At 42.0% G+C, this 27,147-nt stretch overlaps 1 protein-coding gene across 1 annotated transcript; it reads right to left on the bottom strand.

Annotated features, from left to right (window-relative positions):
* Positions 1–19,214: 19,214 nt before the first annotated feature.
* On the bottom strand, positions 19,215–20,435 carry LOC124307283 (uncharacterized). The gene has a single exon (XM_046768803.1). It carries the CDS (start codon positions 20,433–20,435, stop codon positions 19,215–19,217), a length of 1,221 nt encoding a protein of 406 aa, XP_046624759.1.
* Positions 20,436–27,147: the final 6,712 nt, after the last annotated feature.

A 27,147-nucleotide genomic window follows, 5' to 3' on the forward strand; every position in this document is an offset into this window, starting at 1 on the left:
CGTTTCGTCGTCGCTGACGTTACGAAGCCGATTATCGGCGCGGATTTTCTCAGCCATTTCGGGCTACTCGTCGACATCCGCAATCAACGGCTCGTAGACGGGGTCACTTCTTTTAAGACACCCGGCAAGATCGCGGAGGACGGCCCTAGTATTAAAGTCATTTCCGGAGAATCGCAATACCATGCACTCTTCGCTACGTTTCCGGAGATTACGCGGCCAGCGGGGGCACACGTTGAGCCTATGCACTCAACCTGCCACCACATCCGCACGACGCCCGGACCTCCAGTGACCAGTAGACCACGCCGTTTGGCACCCGAAAAACTACAGCTCGCGAAGAGAGAATTTAGAAATCTCCTGCAACTGGGAGTCGCTCGCCCTTCGGAGAGCAGTTGGGCATCACCGCTGCACATGGTATCCAAGAAAGGAGACGAGTGGCGACCTTGCGGAGATTACCGTGCTCTCAACGATCGGACCGTTCCGGATCGCTACCCGGTTCCGCACATCGAGGATTTCTCCCAGAGCCTCCAGGGGAACAACATATTCTCCACAATAGATCTGGTGAGAGCGTATAACCAAATCCCCGTAGCACAAGAAGACGTTCCGAAAACGGCTATCACGACTCCATTTGGCCTGTACGAATTCCCATTCATGTCTTTCGGCCTACGCTACGCAGCACAGACGTTTCAACGTTTCATGGACGAGGTACTCCGCGGCTTGGAATTTTGCTACGTGTACATCGACGATATCCTCGTAGCCTCACGGACAGAAGAGGAGCATCTGCAACATCTGGGGGAACTCTTCAGGCGGTTGAAAAGCTACGGAGTGCTGGTAAATCCAGCAAAATGCATTTTCGGGGCAGTAGAAGTAAGATTCCTGGGCTATAGCGTGTCCGGCGAGGGCACTCGGCCGCTGGCAGAAAAGGTTGAAACCATCCGCACCTACCCAAAGCCCGTAACTACAAAACAGCTACGACAATTCTTGGGTATGGTAAACTTCTATCGTCGTTTCATACCCAAGGCTGCATACCTGCAGGCACCCCTGAACGACCTTCTCCAGGGAAACGCTACGGGACGAACCCCGGTAAAGTGGACCACGGAGGCTGAACAGGCTTTTGAAGCGTCAAAGGAAAGCCTAGCGCTAGCCACGTTGCTAACTCATCCCGCAAGCGACGCCGAACTTGCAATCGTCTGCGACGCTTCAGATTTCACCGTGGGAGCAGCACTACAGCAACGCGTCGAGGGAGATTGGCAACCATTGGGTTTCTTTTCGAAGAAGCTCAGCACAGCCGAGCAGAAGTACGGAGCGTACGACCGAGAGTTATTAGCCATCTATTTAGCTGTGAAGAACTTCCGGCATATGGTCGAAGGCAGAGAATTTGTGATTTTCACCGACCATAAGCCGATTACATTCGCGTTCCGACAAAAGTCCGACAAGTGCTCACCACGCCAATTCAGACACCTGGATTTCATTGGGCAGTTTACCACGGACATCCGACATATTTCGGGGCAGGACAACGTTGTAGCCGACGCTTTGTCGAGGATCGACGAAGTAACAACACCGATCGACTATAACGCGTTAGCGCGATCGCAGGAAGGAGACGACGAACTGCGGACGTACCTACGTGGAGAGTCTGCCTTGCAGCTCAGGCAGGTGCAGATTCCGGGAACAGACGTAGCCGTCTACTGTGACGTTTCCACTCAAACGGCGCGTCCATTTGTGACAACGCCCTTCCGAAGAGCAGCTTTCAACGCCGTACATCACCTCTCGCACCCTGGAATCAAAGCGACGGTCAAGCTCGGGACGCAACGCTACGTCTGGCCGTCGATTAAGGCGGATTGCCGGCACTGGGCACGCGGCTGCGTAGAATGCCAACGAGCAAAGGTTTCGCGACACACGTCCGCTCCGATCGGGAAATTTTCTCCACCATCTACGAGATTCGAGCATATCCACATCGATCTGGTAGGTCCTCTGCCGGTGTCGCAAGGGTTCAGGTACTGTCTCACCTGCGTGGACCGTTTTACGCGCTGGCCTGAGGTATTTCCGGTCGAAGACATCGATGCTGCCACCGTCGCTCGTACCCTTTTCGCGGGTTGGATCGCGCGGTTTGGCACCCCGCTGAGGGTGACGACTGATCAAGGACGGCAATTCGAGTCGCAGCTGTTCAAACAACTAGCAGTTTTGGCAGGCGCGACCCACCTGAGGACAACCGCGTATCATCCAGCAGCCAATGGACTCGTGGAACGTTTCCACCGCCAGCTGAAAGCAGCAATTCGATGCCACACGACAGAGCGATGGACGGAGATCTTGCCTACGATCTTGTTAGGAATCAGGTCTGCATGGCGCGAGGACCTTGGGGCAACAGCAGCGGAATTGGTGTACGGCGAACCATTGCGTTTACCCGGCGAATTCCTCGTATCACGTCGTTCTTCGAGCTGCGAGGACGCTGCCGAGTACATCAAGGAGCTCAGGCAACACTTCGCGGAGCTGCGCCCCATACCGGGAACACGGCATGGCGAGAGGCGAACCTTCGTTTCGAAGGACCTAGCGACGGCCAGCCATGTGTTCGTACAAGTGGACACGCAAAAAGGTTCCCTGCAGCAACCGTACGAGGGGCGTTTCCGAGTGGTCAGCAGGGGCGCCGGACACAAGACCTGCGTGGTTGAAGTCCGGGGGAGGCACGTCACGGTTTCAATCGACCGGGTAAAACCGGCGTACGTGATCTCCCCGGAGGAGAGGCCAACAGAGGGAACAGCCGAGGACGATGACATCGACCTGGCTCGGGACGAGCCAGCCAGAGACAACCCCAACCCACGGAACACCACGCGATCGGGCAGACGCGTCCGATTTCCCGATCGCCTGCAAGGCGGCTTTGCGTGACTCCATCACTGGCAGGGGGGTGATGTGGCGGACACCCGCCACTGGCGAGAAAAACCGTTGAAATATTTTCATGTCCGACTAGCCTTCGAGTGTCCAGGCCTCGCCTCGCTAGCCGAGGGCTAAGGGTTTGACCGCGCCGGAAATTTCCCTACATGTGGCATTTTTGGCGCGACGCGACCCTTGGCCTCGACTCGGGGGCGAGCCTGCACTCTTTCTTTACCCTAGTCTTCGTTGCGCTCTCGTAACATACGCATCAAGTAGCTAGCTTCATTCTTTTGCTTTCTGTACCCTCATCAATCAATCGTGTAAATGCAGTACCTCGCTTGTTCTCTGTTTCAGTAAAGCATCTATTAATTTCTTGTTATCGTTAACCATAATTATCGGCATCAATCATTTCGCTAATCACTCCACAACTTCCAAAACTCTACACCCTTGATGCTTTTTCAAAATATGTCATATTATATCCGATGAAAAAAGCCACTGCACAAATGAGCCTGAAGAAAATTATTGATTGTGATATTCCGAAATTTGGAAAACCAAACCGTATAGTCTCGGACAACGGAACACAATTTACATCTGGAAAGTGGAAAAATGGATTGGAACAACTAAGTATCAAAGCGTGTTATTCGTCGATACGACATCCTCAGTTGAATCCTACCGAACGAGTTATGCGTGAACTTGGAAAGTTTTTAAGAGTTTATTGTGCAGAACAACACACTAAATGGGCAAAATATATGTAAGCTTGTGCCTAATCAAGCTTGGCTGCGTCGCTTATTGACACGCGTGTGAGAGTCAGTATGTAACAAGACTCCGAGCTGTTAGCATCAATGTTATTATATTGATGTATACAAGGGTTTGCTATCGGCAATTGTATAGATTCAGGTTAGCTATAAGATTATTAGTAAATGGTAATATCTCTGTATTTCACTAATTTGTACATATTTTTAATATTTCAGTTGTTAACTGCATCTTACATGTGTAGATTATCACCCTAATCTTCATTCCTTCCTAACAATATAATTATTGGCCTACAAATCTATACAATGGAGAGTAAAACAAAGTTTTATTTTGTCTCGGAGGCTGGTGTAGATTCAAAAAGCACCGTAGTTAAAGTGAAAAGAATACAGCTGCTCGGCCAAGAGGAAATTTTTTCGTTTCCGGCAGATAAGCAGACTAGTGCTCAACATAAAGAGCTTTTTGAAAATCCAATAGTGAAGAATGTTGTTAAAAGTTTGAAGATCCGCAATAAATTTCGCAATGTGGTATTGACCTTATCTGAAGACCTTGAGAATATTTACTTGGATACAGAAGGAAACGTCGTGTTGTTTGATGAATACTTAGAAGAAATCACAACAGAGCAAGAGTCAGAGGTAAACGAACGGTCAACGATCACATTTGAAAGAAAAACTAGCGATTTGATAAAAGATATAGTGATTGAAAAGTTCGACACGGAAAATATAAATGCTAGTGTGTGGATTAATTTATTTGTGCAGGAATGTGACAGAGTAGGGATTGTAAAAAATAAATACGCTGAAGTATTACGATTGTTTTTAGAGAAATCCGCTTTAGATTGGTATAATGTATTTCTTAGGCAGAACTCTTTCTTAAATTGGGAGGCATGGAATAACGCCTTCATTGATACCTTCTCTGTACAATCCTGGACGGATATAGCGTATGCCTATAATTTTAAATTCTATAACGGCTCGTTATTAGAATATGCGTTAAAAAAAAGGAGATTGTTGTTGGAAGCGGATGATAGCTTATCTACAAACACACAAATTAATATGATTGTAATCAGTTTACCAAAATTCATTCAAAATAAGTTAGATAGGAAATCTATCGCAAATATAGAAAATTTAATGTCAAAATTAAAACAACTAGGTAAAATCAACGATCCGAAAAATGATAACATAAACAAGAGAATGCAAAGTGAAAAAAAACCATGCACTATTTGTGAGAAGTTAGGTTTCAAAAATAGATTACATCCAGAAAATATATGCCGTAATAAAGATAGGCAAGTTAAAAATTTTAAAAATGAAAATATAAAAGTTACAAATAATAATGAATTACAGGAAGTAGTAGCAAGTTATGAGGAAGCAAAAAAACGAATAGTTCTCCCACTTATTAAAATTAAGCTTTTTGCAAATGGTTGCCCAGCAATTGGTTTATATGATTCTGGATCCAACATTTCTATGGTTAACGGTTTTTTTTTGAATGATAAAAGAAATTTTAAACAAATAATAGGTGGGAGAGATACTATTAAAGGTGTAGCTGGAACGGCGAAAACAGAAGGGATTGCAATAATACGTACTAAAATTGGTAACTTAGAAGAAGATTTTCCGTTTTTCATAGTTAAGGAAGGTATTGATTGTGATTTTCTACTGGGATTGGATTCAATAAAAAAATTCAAACTCTGTCAGAGCGAAAATTTGTGTATATCACAGAAACAACAGAAAAATAAAAACTTAGATAAGAAAAGTAACAATAATGAAATAAGTACTAATAAAATAGAGGATATGATAAAGAAACATGAAATAATATTTGCCAAATCAAAGTTTGATATAGGAATAGTAAAAGATTATAAAGCCACAGTGAAATTGACAGAAAATAGATATATTTCAAAGAAACCTTACAGATGCTCTTTCCAAGATAAATTAGAGATTGAGAGACAAATAGAGGATTTGTTGAATGCAGGTTTAATAGAGGAGTCAAGCAGTCCTTATGCAGCTCCTGTAACCATGGTTTTTAAGAGAGAAGAAGGAAAAAGATCACGCTTGTGTATCGATTTTAAAGAGCTAAACAAAATTGTAGTGCCAGAAAGACAACCTTTTCCAAGGATAGATGATCTCACAATACGAGCCAGAAATTGTAAATTTTTCTCAAAATTTGATGTAAACTCGGCGTTTTGGTCGATTCCGGTGCGTGCAAAAGATAGATATAAATTGGCTTTTGTAACCCATCATGGACACTGGCAATGGAGATGTTTACCTTTTGGTCTGAAATCGGCTTCTGCTATATTTCAAAGAGTCTTAGCAAGCGTAATAAGGAAAAATAAATTAGATGCTTTCACAGTGAACTACATAGATGATATATTGGTGTTCTCCAAAACCTCCGAAGAACATTTATATCATGTGGAGCGAGTACTGCAAGCATTGTATGAACAAGGTTTCAAATTGAATAAAAATAAATGTCAGTTCGCCCAAGAAAAAATAACTTATTTGGGACACGAAATTGGAAAGAATATGATTAAACCAATAAACCATAAATTAGTGGCTATTAAGAAGTTTCCAATTCCTACGACAAAAAAACAAATTAGACAGTTTCTAGGCAAGATAAATTTTTATCTGGAGTTTATACCAAATCATGTTGGCTTACTAGATCCTTTAAGAAACTTGTTAAGGAAAAATGTATCCTTAGAATGGTCTGCAGAGTGTAGGAACAGTTTTAATTCAACAAAAGAATATTTGTGCACAGTTCCCGCTTTGGCAATTTTTGATCCAGAGGCTCCAATTTTTATTTTCACTGATGCAAGTATCGAAGGAGTTGGGGCAATATTGAAGCAGCCTCAGGAAGATAACTCGTTAAAGTCGGTGTTTTTCTTTTCTAGAAAGTTGACAGAAGCTCAGAAAAAGAAGAAAGCTATCTTTATAGAATGTTTAGCTATTAAAGAAGCCATTTTATACTGGCAATTTCATTTGATAGGCAAGAAGTTCGTTGTATTTACTGATCATAGACCATTGGAAAAATTCAATATAAAAAAAAGTAATGATATGGAACTAGTTCAGATTTTGAATTACATTTCACATTTTGATTTTGAAATTGTGTATAATCCAGGTAAAGAAAACATTGAAGCCGATTGCTTGTCTAGAAATCCGGTTTTGGAATCACACGAGGATACAATAAGTGATTCTGTGATAAAAACTACAAACTTACTAAAATTGGAGGATATCAAAGAAAATCAAAAAAAGTTAAAAACTGATGATAAATGTGTTATTAAAAGGGGAATAATTTATAAAATTCTAAATAATAGAGAAAAAATATGGATCACTGAAGAATTTGGAAAGTCTCTTATCATCAAGGTACATGTTGATCAAGGTCATATAGGCACAAAACAGTTAATTTTAACTTTTGGCCAAAAGTTTTATTTCAAAAATATGTATAAACACATAAAATTAACTTGTAGAGCCTGTGAAACATGTATTAAAAACAAATCGAGAATAGGCATCTTTAAAGCCCCTTTATCTCAACTTGGACCAGCAAAAGAACCTTTCGAAATAGTGTCTATAGACACAGTAGGAGGTTTCAAAGGCAATAAAAAAAAAAAAAAAATATTTACATTTGGCGGTGGACCATTTCACAAGATTTGCATACATAATAACCTCAAAGACTCAAGTTGCAAAAGATTTTATAAATCTAATCAAGAAAGTAGAAAAAAATGGAAGCATTAAATTAGTTTTATCAGATCAGTATCCTGGTATAAATTCAGCACAGTTTAAGCAGTATTTAAATAAACAGAAAATAACATTAGTTTTTACAGCAGTGGATTGCGCATTCTCTAATGGATTAAATGAAAGGACAAATCAGACTTTGGTAAACAGAATAAGATGTAAAATTTATGATGATAAAAATAAATCATGGCCTCAGGTGGCGGAAGAATGTGTAAAGGATTACAACAACACAATTCACAGTTCGACCGGATTCACTCCTAATTATTTGCTGACAGGATTAAACGATTCATTTTTACCCAAAGAAGTGAACGACAATAATTTAACAAACTTAGTCAACAATAGAGAAATAGCTTTTATGAAATCAAAAGAAATTCACAACAAAAATAAAGAATACTATGATAAGAATGTAAAGCAAATAAATTACAATGTAGGAGACTTAGCTTATGTACAAAATGTAAATAAATTAAATAAAAATAAAATAGATCCAATTAGAGTAGGTCCGTTTAAAATTAAAGGGAAAATTTCTGATGTAATGTTCTTGTTAGACAGTAGATTGAGAAAAAGGGAATCAAATATTTTTCATGCTAGTAAGTTGGTTCCTTACACCGACGGAACATACCCTCGGTCTTAAAAAGGGGGGATGTAAGCTTGTGCGTAATCAAGCTTGGCTGCGTCGCTTATTGACACGCGTGTGAGAGTCAGTATGTAACAAGACTCCGAGCTGTTAGCATCAATGTTATTATATTGATGTATACAAGGGTTTGCTATCGGCAATTGTATAGATTCAGGTTAGCTATAAGATTATTAGTAAATGGTAATATCTCTGTATTTCACTAATTTGTACATATTTTTAATATTTCAGTTGTTAACTGCATCTTACATGTGTAGATTATCACCCTAATCTTCATTCCTTCCTAACAATATAATTATTGGCCTACATATATACTGACGATTGAAAGAATTTTAAATACAACTATTCACCAAAGTACTGGATTTACCTCATATCAACTCCAGTTTAATAAAAGCCATACTGACAAAATCCAACAATTGGTTAAATTTCCCGAATCCCAACCAACTAACGCAAATTTACAATTAGAAATAGCTGAAGAAAGATTAGTAAAGAATTTTCATAGACGTCGTTCACATCAGAAAAATAAATCGAAAGTAGAACTTAACATAAATGATTTAGTACTTATTAGAGTTCCGATGCAATCTAGTGCAATCGATAAAGTTACGCAGAAGTTTTTCCATCTTTTTCAAGGTCCTTATAAAATATTAAAAATTATAGGTGTGAATGCATATATTCTAGTCGACACTGAAGATGAAAATAAGGTGAAGGGTAAATACAATCGAACTGGGTTACGTCGATATTATCAATCTACCTAACAAATGACAAATTGTTCTACAATGGGGTGGATGCGAGCCAACGTATTGTTTGATTGTTTCTTCATTGCTGTAGAAGATTGAGATATAAGAGAACCTGACGAAATGTAAGATGAATATAGATTAAGAAATTTGTAAATAATTTTATGGTATGTTGTATGCAGTGTGAATGGCCTAGTTTGTAAGAATTATTGTGACGAAAGTGAGTGTTCTTCACGAGTAATATCCCATCTCATGAAGGAAGGGGGGTAAATGTGACGATATTTTAATTTCAAAAGTGCCCGCGAAAATTTATCTAGCACAGCCATCACGATTTCGGCGTCAGGCGGGTGAAACGGCTGAGTATTTGAGAGACTCTGCGGAAATAAGCGAACCTTAATAGTCCTCCGATGAAATACTCTGCAGCAGTCAAAATTTCAGTCTTCTCTTAACTTCAATACCTATTTCAATTATTCACAATACGAATTTCACCAAATAAGAGGAATATCTGTGGTCTTCGCTACTCTTTTTACAAATAGTAGTATAAAAAGGGGGTTTCTACACGCAGATTCCTCTTACGGACACTTATCAACATCCTCCCAAGACTCAAACCCTTTTCCGCGATGACGTCACAGTCTGCCGTACCGACTTGAGGTCAAAAAACGTACAACCTTACCGACAGTTGTATCGGTCGCCGGTAAAAATCGCACTGCTTTACCGACAATTCTTATCGGTTGAAGGTCAAAATCGTGCTGCCTTACCGACAATATTACCTCACGAAAGTCAAAGTCTCTATATAGTGCTCGCCTGCCAACGCTAGAGGGCCCAGCCCGGGCGTGAACTTTTTTACCGACCTGGATGTCGGTTACCCTCCCGCATTCTTTTTCCACGGTAGGACTGCTGATGTGTAACGTCGACCACCTAACATTCTTTTCCCACGTTATCAACCACGCGACCTTCCAAAATTAATGGTTCTGAGAATTGTTTTTTACCAACGTGGATGTCGATACTTTATCATCAACGTGACGTTCTTTTTGGCTTGTAACTGTCATGTGAACTTTACGATGAATTTTGAACGGGTTCAGTCAAGGCCAGAGTGCAAGGTCGACCGATAGCTGCGGTAGTATACATTCAGAGCCAAGGATCTGCGGTGTTGGGTTACTATCGCTCTAAGAATGCAAAACACAGCGCGCGCACACACAAACATACGTACAGCTGCCCTATAAAAAGGACGCTCATCGCTGCAAACGATCATTCAGTCTTAACTTGTCAAGTATACGTGAGGAAAAAGCTCAAGATGGAATCCAAGAAGGGTCTGAGATTGATCGATATTATGGAATCGGCATACAAAGTCTTGGACAAATCATCATCAACAGCAGAGATTCAGAAATGGATGAAATTCGGAAGTCAAAATATTCGGCTTCTGAACAAAATTTTGCGAAAGGCTTCATCGATTGGAGAAAAGATGAAAATTGTCACGACGATCGGACTCTTGAAAGCGCTCGCGGAAAAATTCAACCGTCTTCAGAAAACGGGTGGAGGTACGCGGAAAAAAAGAAGCAACAATCGAGTTCACTGGGAAGATTTGGAATCAGCTTTCGAAGGGAGAATTCGAACTGGATCCATCGTCAATTTGAAGCATAAAGATGTGGAAACATTTCTAGAAGACGCAAAGTTACTAGCTGTGACAAGACTAAAAAACGCTTTGAAGAAAGACAGGAGCTTGAAAGCCAACGTTATCCTGGCTTGTAAATTTGAAGTTAGAAAAGATGATTCACACGGTGGAAGAGATCAAATTTTTTAATACGCGAAATGAAATCATCCTCCAAACAACGGATATTAACGAATGGTTTATCGAAAACGCGACAGAGCATTTGTTGAAAAAGGTGGAAGATTTCCAGGAAAAGGATTCAGGCTGGTCGTTACTTGAAATTATAAATCTTGCCGTCAACATTAACAAGTATACACCACTACAAGGTGGTCTGTATACCCACACCCCGTTACCTAAGCATATCAGTGATAAGAAGGCTGTGGTAAACATCAGAAACAACGACTCTTACTGCTTTCCTTGGTCGGTCACCGCAGCTCTGTTCCCAGCCGACAACAACCATCCCAACGCGACCAGCTCGTACCCGCATTTCAGCTCAGTGCTACGGTATGATGGTATAAAGTTTCCTATGTCTTGTGACTTGGATTTTTCCCGTTTCTCGGTCACTCGGAGAAAATGACCGAGAACTTACCGCGTGTACAATAATTTGGCGTCCACGATGTACCCTCGATCTAAAAACAATATCGCGAAGATTTGTTGGACGCCTGGCGTGATGAACACGCCTCGAAATCGTTTATGCGCTATGCCGCGACGATATGCTCGGTAGCTCAGTACCGCGGAGAGGGGAGGGGTAATTTTTAGGTAACGGGAGAGAGTGAGATACGCAACACCAACACGTTATTTTACAGAGCAATGATAGAATCAACTAACATATTTTCTTCCAACGATGATACAAAAAAAAAATCTAATAACAAAAAGTTAAAAATTCAAACGTCGCTCCTCGCGACTCCAAATACAAACGGGAAATAATAATTCTTAATTCGCTATTCACGATTCCTACTCAAATGCTTAGATTTAACAAACAAAAAAAAAAAAAATATATAACAGAAAAGAAGAAAGAAAATTGAATAAATCTGGACGACTTCTTAGTCCTACTTGCGCTAGTCGCTGCCTTAATAATAAACACTATCTTCAAAACCAAAAAAAAAAACAGAATTTTACTCGACGCGCTAACCGCGTCCGTCCTCTACTGACTACGGCGCTAATCGCCACTTAACAATAAACCGCTAGACAAAAACTAAACCGAAATCTTAATCGACGCGCTAACCGCGATCGTTAATAAATCTAGAAAATTTCTTAAGCCTACGTGCGCTAATCGCCACCTTACTAATAAACAATAATTCATAAACTAGAACAAAAGAATGGACTCGACGCGCTAACCGCGACCAAATTAAGAAATCTAGGAAGCTTTTTATTCGTGCTTATTTATAGCGTAGTATTACACATCCGAGCTCCAGTCGTAGTCGCCATTCCCAAAAAGTTCGCAAACCGTCCCGCTAAACCGAGCGTCTACGCACGATGATGCGCGACCTACACGAGAGGTGACACTTTTTTCATACGCAGACTCAACGAGACCCTGTGCAGCGGAATTTGGATACACTCAATTTCAAACCGAAATTGACTCCACTCGAAACCGTGACTCTACGCGAGACTTTACAGGAATCAAATTGACTCTACGCGTTCTCGCGAAAACTCAGGCTACGGCCATCAACAAGGAGATCAGCAAACAAATTTTGAGTGCGACTCTAACTCGACAAGGAATTGGCCAACCGTTTACCGGTGCGCTGATCTAAATTGCACTCGAAATGCGTTCGCAAAGAATTAATAGCGCTTACCGCTTCGCAGCCACACTAAGAAATCGCCTACCCTGATCTCGGCCATGACACACACAATTAATTAGCTTGTTCTTTCTTGGCAAATTCTGATTACCGCGAACTGTCGCCAGGACTCAAGTATCGAGCTCCACAAGTCGGAGCCGCAATTCGAACATGTAACGATACGTGGGTCCATACATATATTCAAAAATACGCGCCCTAGCGAAGGAATACGTAAATCACAAAGGCAAAAGTAAACAGTATTTATGGAACGATATTGACCAGACGTTCCGGCAAACGACGGACGAATCTCTCTCTGCTAGAGGACGTCACGACGTGAGGTCGTCTCGGACACTTACATACTAACTCAGATTCAATTTCCAATTTCACATAACTCAGACAAAATCCGTTTCGTTCAAAAAACTTCGTTGATTGTTACGAATCATCGACTTCACCAACTTCATCTCGGAGCCTGTGGGCCATTGAAAATCAGGAGTTGCATCCCGGTGAAATTCAGCGACGACTCATTGCCGGGGACCCGCCGCCAAAATCCAGGAAATCATCTCCGGAGCCGCTGAGCCACCCACAATCAACAAAAGGACTGCGAGCTAAGTTAACCCGACATCGAATCGTAGGCGTACTGTGCCACATTCGATGTTTCTGCGAAGCTTGAATAGCACCTGATAGATTTACCAAAAATTTCTTTTTATGTCACATGATTTTCGTTTTGAGTTTCTTGATAGTGAATCTGAGTAAAATCAATTACCAGTTTCTCAGTCATCTCCAGAACGTAACCTCCATGCAGGGTCATTTTTATTTTACGTGTTTGAATGAATGAGGTGTGAATGCTTTTTTTTTTTTTATCTCGAGCCATTGTAAGCTCCCACAGTGCGTGTTGCACTCCGAAAGTTATATACATATTCCGTAATTTCAACATAAATCAGATACCTCTCGTCATAATTTTGCGAATATTCTGTTTGGCCTCCTCACCCAATCCGAATATCCACATTCATCTCAATTATTCAAATGTTAACAAATTGTGGCGAGAATCACGGAATTTAAGCCGAAGAAGAATCGTCACAAACATGCCTCGAACATAGGCGCTATCCGTTGTCCAAAATTCTCCCGCGTTGGCGTTTTCGTTACGACATTCTTATAGCCTAACTTATCGCTATCGTTGACTCCCGCTGTCGCGGGGTGTTGATTGGTTGTCCAGTCTCCGGTATCCCTCAGTTCGACAGTGGCGTCGTGACGACTTCGCGAGGTTGCCTGACGTCAGCGTGGCGAGGGGGAGGCTATGGTTCGCCGGCCACCAACGGGAATCTCGTCCCGCTTGGGTTCCCTCGCGTCAGAGCTCTACGTTGTCGCTCTCTCCGTAGCCTTGCGCGAGGCCCTCCTGTCGTCGCGACCCGTCGCGACTGCAATTCTGTAACGTCGTCCGAATTTGCCGCCGATCCCGTGTATGATGCCGCATGTACTCAAAACCAAAGAAAAAACAAAGAAAAATCCTGAAAAATCGTCTTTGCGAAACCGAAAATTGTCCCCCCTCGGAGTATCGGATGCGTGACTTTTGTTCTGGCGCTCCTTTTCGGAATGATTCGCGGTCTGATCCGCAAGTGCCCGAATTTCGAGCTCCATCTAGGGTTCGGGGAGCCGTTTGGGACGCGCATCGAAAATGCCACGTTACAGTCTCTGAACAAAAACACCATCCCAAAATTTGAGAAACTTAATGGACTTTCCATTAGCGTTTGTGGTATAGACCACGGTTGTCGGAAGAAAAGTGAAGTAGTACCGATTCACCTGAGTCAGAATGAGTCTGATGTATTGTCAAAGCTTCTTCATAGGCAAAGTTGCCTCGTAGTTTTGTATTGAACCTTTTTTATTAGTATGAAGGATAGAGGTTGAGGTTTTCTTGAATAAAAAACTCTCGCGTTTGAGCCATCGAATTATGAATGTTTATTGGCTCTTGTGGGAAAAGCCTTACGGCATAAAAACCCACGACGTATGAACGTTTATTTGTAAACGTATAAAAGGGTGTGTCGCGCACATGAATGTGTCGATTGTGTATATGAATGTGTATATGCCTGTTACAACCCGTTTGGCTAATGCCACCGCGATCTCGAGTGCGTTTCGTATTGCGATTTTTGTTTTATTCGATTCGATCGAATTTCGTATGATTTGCATTTGCCTTACTCCGAGGAGCGAACGTATATGAGAGTATATTTGGTCCTCTCGTGTTGGTAGTATACCAAGAGCGCTTGGGCTCGTTTTATGATGAAAGGGTGCAAGACCCTTGGTATGTGTGTATGGGCACTCGGTCCCGTGTAGAATGAGAGACACTCGGGCCGTACTCATCTACCTTACTCCGTAGAGCGAACGTATACGAGAGTATATTTGGGCCTCTCGTTTATGGTCGTGGTACGAGAGAACGCACGGACTCTCTCGCGCACGACATCACTGACGATCGTCACTAGACGGACGATTGAACTCGACTGTTTTCAAAAATGCGTAATGCGCGCTCGCCTCCTCGTCTACGCGAGATTTGGCATCCCTGCGGAGACGAGTCGTTCGAGCGCGGCTCGCATGGAGATCGCAATGGCACGGGCACAAACGACGCTCACGCACTGAACATCTGATAAACCTGTAATTCATCTTTTAGCGACAAAAACTGAAATCACTGACGATGACGATGGTGTTGATATGGAAAATTATGAAAAAAACAGAATCTTTCATTTTACTTGTTTTCGAATTCTGTCTCGACTAACAAGTTCTCAATTTTCTAAACATAAATGTCGTACTTGGTTATGTGATAGATGTTTGACTCACTTTCAATCTGAAAGATTTTTAACAAAGCACAATGTAGATTGCACAAATTTGAATAAAACCAAAGTTGCCTTACCAGCAGAAGAGGACAGAATTTTCAAATTTTCAAATTTCAAGCACAAAGAAACCGTTCCATTCTGCATTTACGCAGGTCTAGAATGTTTGCTGCAGCCCACTCTTAGAAGTTTTGGGGAAAATAGAACAATTTATCAGAAGCATCTTCCGTATAGTATAGCTTACTATCTACATTGTGCGTTCGACGATTCAATTTCAAAATTCAAAATTAATCGTGGAGAGACTTGCATTCAATGGTTTGTGAATGAGTTAGAGGACTTGGCACATTCGTTAGAAGCTTATTTTAAAACTGTTGTACCGATGGAACCGCTCAATTTCAATCAAATCTACGAATTTCATTCAACAACAGTGTGTCACATTTGTGAAAAACCGTTTACACTCACAGACGTGAAGCATCGTGATCATTGCCATTTCACAGGAAAGTACCGTGGTGCTGCTGATCGAGGTTGCAATCAAAATTACCAAATTTCGCACACTATCCCAGTGATATTCCACAATTTGTCGGGTTACGATTCACATTTTCTGATCAAAGCACTGGCTACATCGTTCGAGGGTACAATTGAGCTTCTACCCGTAAACAAATAAAAGTACATTTCTTTTACAAAATATCTCAAGGGGACAGATATCAAGTTTAGATTCATAGATTCGTTCCGCTTTATGCCCAGTAGTCTTGAGAAATTAGCAACGTATCTCGGTCATGATCAAAAATCAATCACACGAAAATTTTATCGTAGCTCAGATAAATTTCAGTTATTGACCAGAAAAGGAGTGTTCCCGTACGAGTATATAGATAATTGGGAGAAGCTCGAGGACAGACGTCTACCATCCAAACAACAATTTTACTCAAAATTAAATGATCGGGATATATCAGACGACGACTGTGCACATGCATGTGAAGTTTGGCAAACTTTTAATGTTCAAACTTTGGGAGAGTATTCGGACTTGTATTTACAGACGGACGTGTTTTTACTGGCTGACGTTTTTCAAAATTTTCGACAGAATTGTTGGACGACGTACAAACTGGACCCGTTACATTACTACACAGCGCCCGGTCTGTCGTTTGATGCAATGTTAAAATGTACAGGCACCGAGCTCGAGCTTCTCACCGACATACATATGGTTATGTTTATCGAAAAAGGTATTCGAGGTGGTGTGTCTCAGTGCTCGAACAGATACGCAAAGGCTAACAACAGGTACATGGGGGAGGCATTCGATCCTGAGGTCGAAGAATCTTATCTCATGTACTTTGACGTTGATAATTTGTACGGTGCTGCTATGAGCTTTGCTCTGCTGTGTAATTCCTTCGAATGAGTGTCAGGTTTCAGAGAGTGCGACGTTCTTGCCATCCCGAACGAAACGGAGTTTGGTTACATACTGGAGGTAGATTTGGAATATCCTGAGGAGTTGCATGAAACTCATAAAGATTTACCGTTGTGTCCGGAGCACTATATACCTTCGGTTTCGAACAATAAACAGCCGAAACTGACGACCACGCTACTTTCCAAGAAAAACTACGTTGTTCACTATCGCGTTTTGAAACAATGTTTGGAATTGGGCTTAGAATTACTCAAAATTCACAAAGTTCTCAAATTCAGGCAAACCCCGTGGCTCAAAAATTACATAGATTTGAATACCGATTTGCGGAAAAAATCTCACAACGAATTCGAGAAAAATTTCCACAAACTGATGAACAACGCAGTTTTTGGCAAAGCAATGGAAAACGTGCGAAAGTACAGAGATGTTCGATTGGTCACCGAATGGGATGGACGGTACGGTGCTAGAGCTACCATAGCCAAACCTAATTTTCACAGCTGCACCGTTTACGACAAAGATATAATTATCGTCGAAATGAGTAAAACGAAAGTCAAGATGAATAAACCATTGTATGCAGGTTTCTCCATCCTGGATCTGTCTAAAACATATATCTACGATTTTCATTATAATTATATTAAACGGAAATTTGGTAACCGAGCAAAATTAATGTATACGGATACCGACAGTTTGATTTACAACTTTACCGTCCCCAACATATACGAACATATGAAGGAAGACTTGCATAAATTCGATACGTCTAATTATCCGCTTGATAACCCTTGTGGAATGCCTCTAGCGAACAACAAAGTTCTCGGCCTAATGGAAGATGAGAATAACGGGAAAATAATGTTGGAATTTGTAGGATTAAGAGCAAAATTGTACGCATTCCGAGTCTTGGGAGACGAGAAAGACTATAAACGTGCCAAAGGTGTCAAAGGATCAGCGTTGAGAAAAATAACTTTCAACGATTATTTGGAATGTGCTCTGAAACGTAAAAATTTCTCTAGAAATCAGCATTTGATATTAAATTGAAAACACGAGGTATACACTGTAGAACAGCAGAAAGTGGCACTGAGCTGGAATGACGACAAGCGGATCGTGTTTCAAAACACAACAGACACGCTTCCGTGGGACTACAAGCCTGTACCTCAGCTTTGTAATTACCGTATCGTAATATATGTAGGATTTAATTTATACCTGTGCCATGATGTATAAAATATTATTATGTAGGATAGTGAATAAGAACGCTTCGAAATATAAAAATTATACAACGATGCATACGTCTGTCGATTGTCTAAAAAATAAAGATGCATACTTGTTATGTATCGGGTATAAAATAAAGAGGCACATACGTTTTTACAAAAATTCATTTATTCAATGTTACATGTCCGATTCGTTTATCCAACTGTTGTGTGTATTGTCAAACCTAACCATTTAACATATATTTTTCTTCCACGCTACTTGAGCACCTTCTCCACCAGATAGATATCCGGATGTTCAACCTTGAGGAATTCTTGTTCGTAGAAACCACCAGCGATGGGTTGATCTCGGTAGTCACTGAGCTTGTACGTCACAGGATGAGTATTTTCCACTCGACTTATCGTGAATATCTCCGTCGTCCAATTAGGAGTGTAAACTTTCTCGAAGGCATTTTTGAATTTGCTGATTCGAACTTTGTCGCCGGATTTGAACTTTGCCGATTTGGTAGGTTTCGCTCGAAGCTCTCCGTACGCCTGACGTAATAACCGCCTTTCGTTTGCAACGGTGACATCCGACGGTTTCATTCGTATGGTTCGATGTTTCGTGTTGTTGTAAGCCGAAACCAAATCAGATAAGATATCGAGCCACTTGTAGCTTCCTTGCGTGCTGAACCGTTTCCACATTTGACTTTTGAGCGTGCGATTGAAGCGTTCGCAGATCGAAGCCTTCAAATTACTGTACGTGTTGAAAAGTTTGATTCCATAGCGTGCATAAAAGGTTCAAAATTCGAGTTGTGAAATTCCGTTCCTCTGTCGACGTGTAATTTTTTCGGTACCCGTCCTTGGACAAGCACAGACTCCATTGCCTTCGCAACATCATCTCCAGACTTGCTCTTCATCGAAATAGCCGATATATCATATGTATGATATATAGGCGTACGGAGAGCTTCGAGCGAAACCTACCAAATCGGCAAAGTTCAAATCCGGCGACAAAGTTCGAATCAGCAAATTCAAAAATGCCTTCGAGAAAGTTTACACTCCTAATTGGACGACGGAGATATTCACTATAAGTCGAGTGGAAAATACTCATCCTGTGACGTACAAGCTCAGTGACTACCGAGATCAACCCATCGCTGGTGGTTTCTACGAACAAGAATTCCTCAAGGTTGAACATCCGGATATCTATCTGGTGGAGAAGGTGCTCAAGTAGCGTGGAAGAAAAATATATGTTAAATGGTTAGGTTTGACAATACACACAACAGTTGGATAAACGACTCGGACATGTAACATTGAATAAATGTGTTCGCTATTTGTTGTTAGCTGTTCGACCGAGTCACGTGGAAGGAGTAGATCGCTGTAGTTTCAAAGATGAGTTATTTGTTTATGTTGTATTTACACCTTATTTATTCATAGTTTTTATTTACTGATGTACAAGGTAGTTAGTATTTCGGTTGCCACGCTATTGAAGGAATTGCCTGGGTTGTATTGCACCGAGGTGGAGGCTTCAGCGATGAGGTTAGGTGACGAATCGGTGTGGTCCTTGGTGGGTTGAGGAAACTCGCCCTTTTTGTTGGGCTGGCTGTTGCCAGTTGAAAAGAGTCCGTCATGCAGTTCTCTAAAAGTCTGCGTGATGGTCTGTGACTGTAGCGTAGCGTGGCGTAGCGTAGCGTAGCAGTGCAGGTCGTATTACGGGTCAATCCGGTGAGACCGAAGTTGTCCATTGACTGTGAAACTCCCTCCAGTCTTGTAAGATGTGTTGAGGAAGAGGATCGTCCCACTTGGCGTTAATCAACCGTGTTAACTGGATGGTGATCTTTGCTCGAGTTGTTACGAGTGTGAGCCATCCTAATGGATCGAAGAGTTGAGCTGCCTGTGACAGAATTGATCGCTTCGTATTAGCTTTGGTGGTGGTAGGTCGAACGGTGAATAGGAAGGTGTCCGATAGCTGGCTCCATTGAAGCCCCAGTGTGGAGTGAGTTTCCTCTGTTGGAGACCACGACATGTTGCCTTTTACTAAACGATCTGACTCTGGAATGTGTGCGAGCAGAGTGGAGTTGTTTGACATCCATTTCTTAAGTGGGAATCCGCCCGCCATGCATATCTCCCGAAGTTCCTTTTGAAGACTGAGGAGTTGCGTTTGATTGTCTGCCCCAGTGAGGATGTCATCAACGTAGATGTCTCGTTGCAGAGTAGATGCTCCAAGTGGAAAATTTGTCTGCTCATCATGAGCCAGCTGTCGGATGGTCCTGATGGCTAGGAAGGGAGCACAAGCGAGACCGTACGTCACGGTGTTGAGTCGGTATTCGCGTGGGTCTTGATCTTGCTCGGTTTTCCACAGTATTCTTTGGAGGTCTCTGTCGTCTAGATGTACGAGAATCTGCCTGTACATCTTCTCGATGTCAGCAGCGATGACGAAGCGATGGGTTCTCCATCTGAGCAGGACGTCAGATAGAGCTGGCAGCAAATTCTCCCCCTTTAACAGGAAATGGTTGAGAGAGATTCCTTGGTGAGTGAGGCAGGATCCGTTGAATACTACTCGAAGTGGTGTAGTGGTGCTGGACTCTCGCCACACTCCGTGATGAGGAAGGTAGCAGACGTTGCTAGTTGGCTTGGGTCGTTCGGCCACTTCCATGTGTTTCATGGCTTCGTAGGTGGACATGAACTCGTGGTAATGTTGCTCAAGCCCCTTGTTGTGTCTAAAGCGTTTGAAGGTGTAATTGAGACTTCTTTCGGCTGCTCTCCGGGTGTCCGACAAGTCCATTGTTCTTGATGACGTTGGTAGTCGCACGATGTAGCGACCTTCGGGCGTTCGTGAGTGTCCGGTAGCGTATGTGTTCTCACAAATTTGCTCGTCGGATGTCAAGATAGGAGGAGCGTTGGGTAGATCCTCCTGTTGCCAGAACTGTTGAACCATGGATGATAGTGAGTCACTTGTTGAGCAGTGGTGACTCACTGTGGTGTTGGTGGATGCGTTTGACGCATTGGTGGTGCCTGATAGAATCCATCCGAAGATTGTTTTCTGAGCGATGGGTTGATTCTTGCCTCCCTTCCGGAGACCGGTGTTACGTGGGGGTGAGAGTGTACTGAGCGGTGGTAGTTAATGATTAATTGAATAATCAAGCTCCCACGTAACGATAATGAATAATTATTAAAACTAAGAAAAGACCTACCTTTCGATAAGCCGGTAATTTGTAGGATCGTGTTGCTATAGTCCTGTACAGGTCTGTGAGGTTTGTTTGAATTGTTGAGGCAATTTTATAATAATAAAAATGGGAAAAAGGTCGTTCAAAATAAATGGTTTAATATGATTTAACTGGTAAAAGATGAAGTATATTCTGTTTTGATTTGAAATGTCTGGTAACAATCAATGGTGATAATGACATAAGAGCCGAAAGTAACAATTTATAAAGTGTTCGAGTTTATACAAATCGTGTGTTGTTCTATTCTAAAGGATATTATTATTTGGTACCAGGAACATCTACTCTGAACGATGGTTATAACTAGCTTGTCGTGATTATTCGATATTGTATCTCTCTTGTTAGATTATCTTAAATCAATTATATATCCTATTGTTAAGTCTTGTTGGTTAATTCTTGGAAACAATAAGTATGATTTAATTGGGGGTAGTGAAGCTAGCCACCAATTCTTGACTTGCTATTACTGAAGTAAATTTTGATTATAAAGGTGAAACAAGAATTCGTTCAATTTCGAAGATTAACACTCGGATTGACTTATCTTTAGGTGAATCGGTCGACGAGATTGAGAGCCGTCTGATCGTGTCGGTCTGCGTCAGTAGAATTCTGGACCAGGGCCTCACCTCAAGTTCGGAAGAGTTGATCAATCGAACGATGTTGAACGTCGGTCACTTGGTCTTTGTAGATTTAGAATGATATCTTGCGATCGAAAGATATAGTTGAAAGTGTCAATTTTCTGATTTTGATGTATGTTAAAAATGATTCCAACGATTATTCATTAAAAATGATAGTGTAATTATTATTATTATCACTTAAAATTACCTGATTCGGTTGAATCAGGGCCGAACTCAATTTCATTATGGAAAATGGAAGGCATAAAAATGTCTATTCTCGAAATGATGAGATTTAGTAAAGCACAGAAAAGATGGAAACGTAGAAGATAGTGAGTCTCTTGCAGCTAACAGAATAACTGAATGCTCGAATTTGACGAATTAGCGCGAGACTTTAGGCCGGTCACAACTAAGATTTTCCGAACGCTACTATTGCTCAAGAAGGGCTAATACGGGTTGACGTCCACGCACCTCGCGACTTGACAGACGAAAGACGCGGCTTCTTGGGCCCGAGGGTCCAAGGAGCTGTAGTTGTAATAAGTTACAACAGTAATTAGCCAATGAGGTGTGAGGGCGACCTCCTGGTGCCCAAATCCACATGGTCAGCGTTAGTTCACGCTCTTCGACGGTGTTCCGACGATTCTCAATCTCGTCGGTGACACATTGAAAATATGAACAAAAGATATTTACATGCAATGTTCACACATTCATTCATACATCCTAATAAGTAATCTATTTTAATTTGGTGGTTCCAAAGGTAGTGGTTTATCCTAGTTATTGATTATAGTTTTAACTTGAAAAGAGGGATATTTCCAGACTGAGCGCTACTGATGCTAATTCAGCAGTCTTTTATCTCCGTTCTTGGTACCAGTTGAATAGAAGAAAGTTGAACCTTATACTAGGAATCATTGTTGGTCTCTACGTGACTTTTGCCGGGAGGGGTGGAACTCGCCGTTATTAGAATATGAGATTTTGATGAAATAATATCTGTGCATTGAAGAAATTAAAGAAATGGAATGAAATGGAATTTTGAAAGAGGTACGCCAAGGCGGTACGTCGGGGCGTAACACCTGTGCGATGGCCAACTGAATATTCTATTCGGTTTTGGTATAGTTTCATGGTTTTTATTCTATCAGCCAACATTTGAATATGGTCGCCAGTGTAACGGTAGTTTTTTGCGACAGAGCATTTTCCTTCGGTTGGTTAAGAATTCTGATGTTTGGTCAAGTCGGTCGAATAAATATTGGAGGTCTATGTAGTTCAGCAAAGTCCATTCTTTGTTATATGTACGTAGATCTTGCAATTGTTCGAAGAAAATTCCCGGGTTCTGATTCAGTTGCTTAATCGCGACGCTAGTCGAATCGTCTGTCTTGCTGTCGAGAGCACTGCACCTGCAACCATATGCAAGAGTATGAGACGTAATGTAACGCGATCGCAGGCAGTTTGATAGCATATGGCTGTTGATTTTTTTCTTAATTTTAGTTGCTTTCTTCTTGTGCCAATTTCAATTTGTTGAAATGGACGATTTTAGTTTTTCGGGGGGTAATTCAAATTTCAGCGTTGATATTGTCAATTATATTGTTACAAAGGGTGAAATCACCCGTTTTGTCCCCTTTTAAATGATCTAGTAGTCATCATAGATAAAAGACGTTTATAAATCTCTTATATCTTCCAAAAGAATAAGGTTGCTGCGTCAACCTACATTATTGTAAAAACAGTCTATCTCGAGACTTTGACAGGAGAGCTTCGTCACTAAATAAATCCTTTTCCTCTCTTAATTTTCCGCTTCGTAAGAATATGCTTGATCGTATACACTCCTTTATAATGGTCGTCGAATTTGGATCGGGTTTCATTTAGTAGATAGACCTTTTGAGCTGCTTCGAAATTTCGGCTGTTGACATTACGGTCGTAATACGTCTTGGAACGATGCTTTGCTTGTTGTAGGTTGGACGCGGCGTGTTTTCGTATGCTGGATAGATTAGCGATTAAATCTAGAAGGAAGGAATCGTAGGAATGGGTATACGCGCTGGCAGGGTTCGCGTCTGTCGGAAGTCTGGCTTGAGAGCCAAAAATTAGTTGTTGGGGTGTGAAGTTAGTACCTTCGTGCTCTGCGGTGTTATAACAGAAAATTGCAAAGCGGATGTAATCGTCCCAGTCTTTACCAGCACCCGTGTAGTGTTTGATGTGCTCAGTGAGAACAAGGTGACTGCGTTCTAGAGATCCGTTAGACTGTGGGCGGTATGCTGTGGTTCGTATTTGCTTGATTTTGAAAAGTTTACAAAATTGTTTGATGATCTTGCTCATAAAATTCTATCCTTGGTCTGTAAGTATTGCTCGAGGAGCACCGTAACGTGTAATGTATTCTTTTGCGAATGCTGCGCCTATCGTTTTGGCGGTGCCATCAGGTAAAGGGATGGCGTCCAGGAATTTTGTCAAATTGCATTGTATCGTCAAGAGATATTTTTTGTTTGATTTAGTAAAGGGTAGAGGTCCAACAATATCTAATGCCACTTTGTCGAATGCATCGGCAGGCGTGTCCGTTATCATTGGCAATTTGGTTTTTACTCTGACCAATTTTTTTCTTTGGCAACTCTCGCAAATTCTTATGGAATCTTCGATTTGTTCTTTCGTACGGGGCCAAAAATATTTTTGTCTAATGCGGTTATATATTTTAGTGACACCTTGATAACCGCCGACCAACGATTCGTGGCATTCTCTGATTATTTCTTTTCGTAAACGTTTGTCTGGGATGACAGTCGTGTTTCGCGACAAAGCATGATTTGAATTTCTAAGTCTGCGAAAATATAGGATAGAAGTTTTCGGATAATGCGAGGATGTAGAGCGTCTAAACTGTCATCGGTTATCGGGAGGGCAAGAGACTTTCGGTTTGAATCAGCTGAAGCCGTTGTCAGTTTGAACAATAGCTTGAAGATATCGTATAGGTTGCTTTTATCTGTGCCTTTTGTTTTCAATACTAGGGTGAAAATACGTCGACTATTGTGCTTGGATTCAATGATATCAAATTTTCACGGCCGAGGCCTCATTACTATTCTTGGGTCAACGATATTCTTGTAAGAATATCTTTTATTTATTAACTATTTAGGGAAGAAAAAACACAAAATGAAGAGATGGGTGACCGAAACCTTGAAGGGTTGTTACCAATTCTTGTTTTATCATACGACCTCAACAATAAATCGACAAACTGTTCTTAATTTGTAACTCGGTGTTCGTCTAATTCCCGTGGGCTTAGCGTCTTCCTCGTTCCTGGAGATATTCCCCGGGATGATGTGTCGTACATAAGGCCGAGTTCCGTGTGAGATCGATGGTACGAAAGAGAAATGGTCAGATCGAATCGCGGCTCCAGCGTCGTGGGTATTGGACGCTCTGTCCAATGTTCTTATCCAGGCGTCCCCCTCTGATCCCTTTTTCCACTGTTGGCTATAGCCCGATTGATTGTTATAACAATATTCGTAATAATTATTGAGGTGTTTCTGATGGGTAATTGTTGACGATTGTGAGATACGATCCTCTCTGGCCAGGTGTTCTAGGCCGACTGACTATCCGTCGCTTATTCCCTCCTCTTCTCTCTTTCTCATCCTTCGTCGTCCTTTCTCTCTCTTCTCCGTGTTCTCGAATATACCCACATTCTCGTCAGCAAGTTGGGCTAGTATACCCTTGATACAAGCGCAGTCTGTCGATATGAAGTGCGCATAGTTGGTTTTGAGCATCGAGTCCGCAACCTATCAATGGTATCGAGACAGATGTTAGTCCATCTTCTTGCAAGGTTTTCCTAAAGTTAACCAAGGTGTCAAAAAAAAAAACGTGTGGCAAAGGTTTGTCACTGTATTTGGGCTTTGTAACTAGGTTATAAATTTCTCGGTTTTCATGGACTACAGAAATAACGTCAGTCACAGTCGGGTCGAATTCTCTAAGTTGTTCGCGGTTTATGAATTTACGTTCTGTCAGTTCTGAAGCAATTCTTTTTGACATTTGGCAGTCAGCGTATATGCAATGAGCCAAGTTATCCTTTTGCTGTGATAGGTCAGCTTTTATTTCCTTGATACGTCTATTACGCACAAAAAAAAAAGTTTCGCTTCCTATGAGGAAATCGCTATAAGAAGGGCCTGGTAAATCGGGGGATGGACCAAAGTCATCAGTTCCTGATTCAGTTTCTGGGGTCTGTAAGTCATCCGAGCTAAGGGAAGAATCTGAAAAATAGCTCAGGTATGGTCTTTTATGAGGCCCAGGATTTGTTGAAGAATTTGTTTCGCGGTGGCGTTTAGGTTAGCGATCTACAGGGATCAGCGCCGGGGCAAAGCGGCAGGGTTTGAGGAGCAACGGGGTTTCTTTATCGCTGAACTCATCGTCGGAGGGATCAGAGGAATCAGAGGAATCAGAGGAGTATATCATTTAACAGGGTTGTGAGATTTTAGGGTGTTTCAGCGGAGTTGGGTTCGTGGACTCGTCTGTGGTATGTCAAGGGCGTCTGGCGTACTGCTGAGTCTTTTTACTGCGTTCATTTGATTTATCGCTAGAGGCATCAGTCGTTGGACGGGGGCGTTTTGTATCTATAGGAAGAATTTGAGCGGTGTCGGGCGGTGCGTTCCTGGACAGAGTATCAGCGTTGGTATTAGATTTTCCGGACTTGTATTTCGTATCGAAGTCGTACTCTGCTAGTTCTAAGCTCAACCGTAATAAACGGAAATTAGGCTTCTTGACGCATTTTACCCATTTGAGTGGCTCGTGGTCTGTTATTAAAGTGAACTTCTGACCATAGATGTAGGGGCGGAAGTGTTTCATACTCCAGTAGGCGGCTGAGAATTCTTTACCAGGTAGTAAGTAGTTCAATTCAGCGGGCTTGAGGGCTCGGGACGCGTATGCTACCGGTAGGTCGGCACCGTCTTTATCTTGGCCGAGAACTGCACCTATCGCGAATGTTGACGCGTCTGTAGTGAGCGCAAATGGTTTGTTGAAGTCCGGGTGTTGTAGAATTGGTTCTTTGCATAAACAATCGCGTAAGGTTTCGAAGGCAGACTGGTGTTCGGACGTCCAGACGAAAGGGGTATCCTTCTTCGTTGAATTGTTAAGGCATTTAGCAATTTTTCCAGAATTTGGAACAAATCATCGGTAGTAATCTAAAAGGCCAAGGAACTGTCTAACATTTTTGGGACTACTGGGGACGGGATACTCTTTTACAGCTATTAGTTCACCAGGGTCAGGTTTTACTCCTGACTCAGTTATAAGGTGTCCGAGGTAAACGACTTCCTTGCGCAGGAATTCGCACCTGTCTGGCTGTAGAGTTAAACCAGCAGCGGTTAGTCGCTTCATTAATTTCCGGAATTTAATTTTATGTTCTTGCAAGTTTCGAGCGTAAATAACTATGTCATCTAAATATACGAACATCTCGTTGCCTTGTAGGCCTAGGAGGACTTGGTCCATGAGCCTTTGAAACGTGGCGGGGGCGTTCTTTAGTCCGAAGGGCATACGAGAGAATTCATAATGGCCTCTAGGTGTCGAAAATGCGGTTTTCGTGCTGTGATCCGGATGCATGGGAATTTAGTGGAACCCGGCAGCAAGGTCGAATATGGAAAGTATTTAGCTGAGCCAAGCTGGTCAAGGATTTCCGTGATATCGGGCATGGTGTATGCGTCGCCGACTGTTTTTTCATTAAGTTTTCTGCAGTCGATTACCATACGCCATCGTTTATTGCCGTTACTATCCGGTTTTTTTGGAACGATCCACACCGGGGAATTATACGGAGATGAGGAATGTTTAATAAGATTTTGCTTGAGTAGTTTATCAACTTGGGATTCGATTTCGT

Source organism: Neodiprion virginianus, chromosome 6 (genome assembly GCF_021901495.1).
Source record: "Neodiprion virginianus isolate iyNeoVirg1 chromosome 6, iyNeoVirg1.1, whole genome shotgun sequence".
Taxonomy (NCBI): Eukaryota; Metazoa; Arthropoda; class Insecta; order Hymenoptera; family Diprionidae; genus Neodiprion; species Neodiprion virginianus.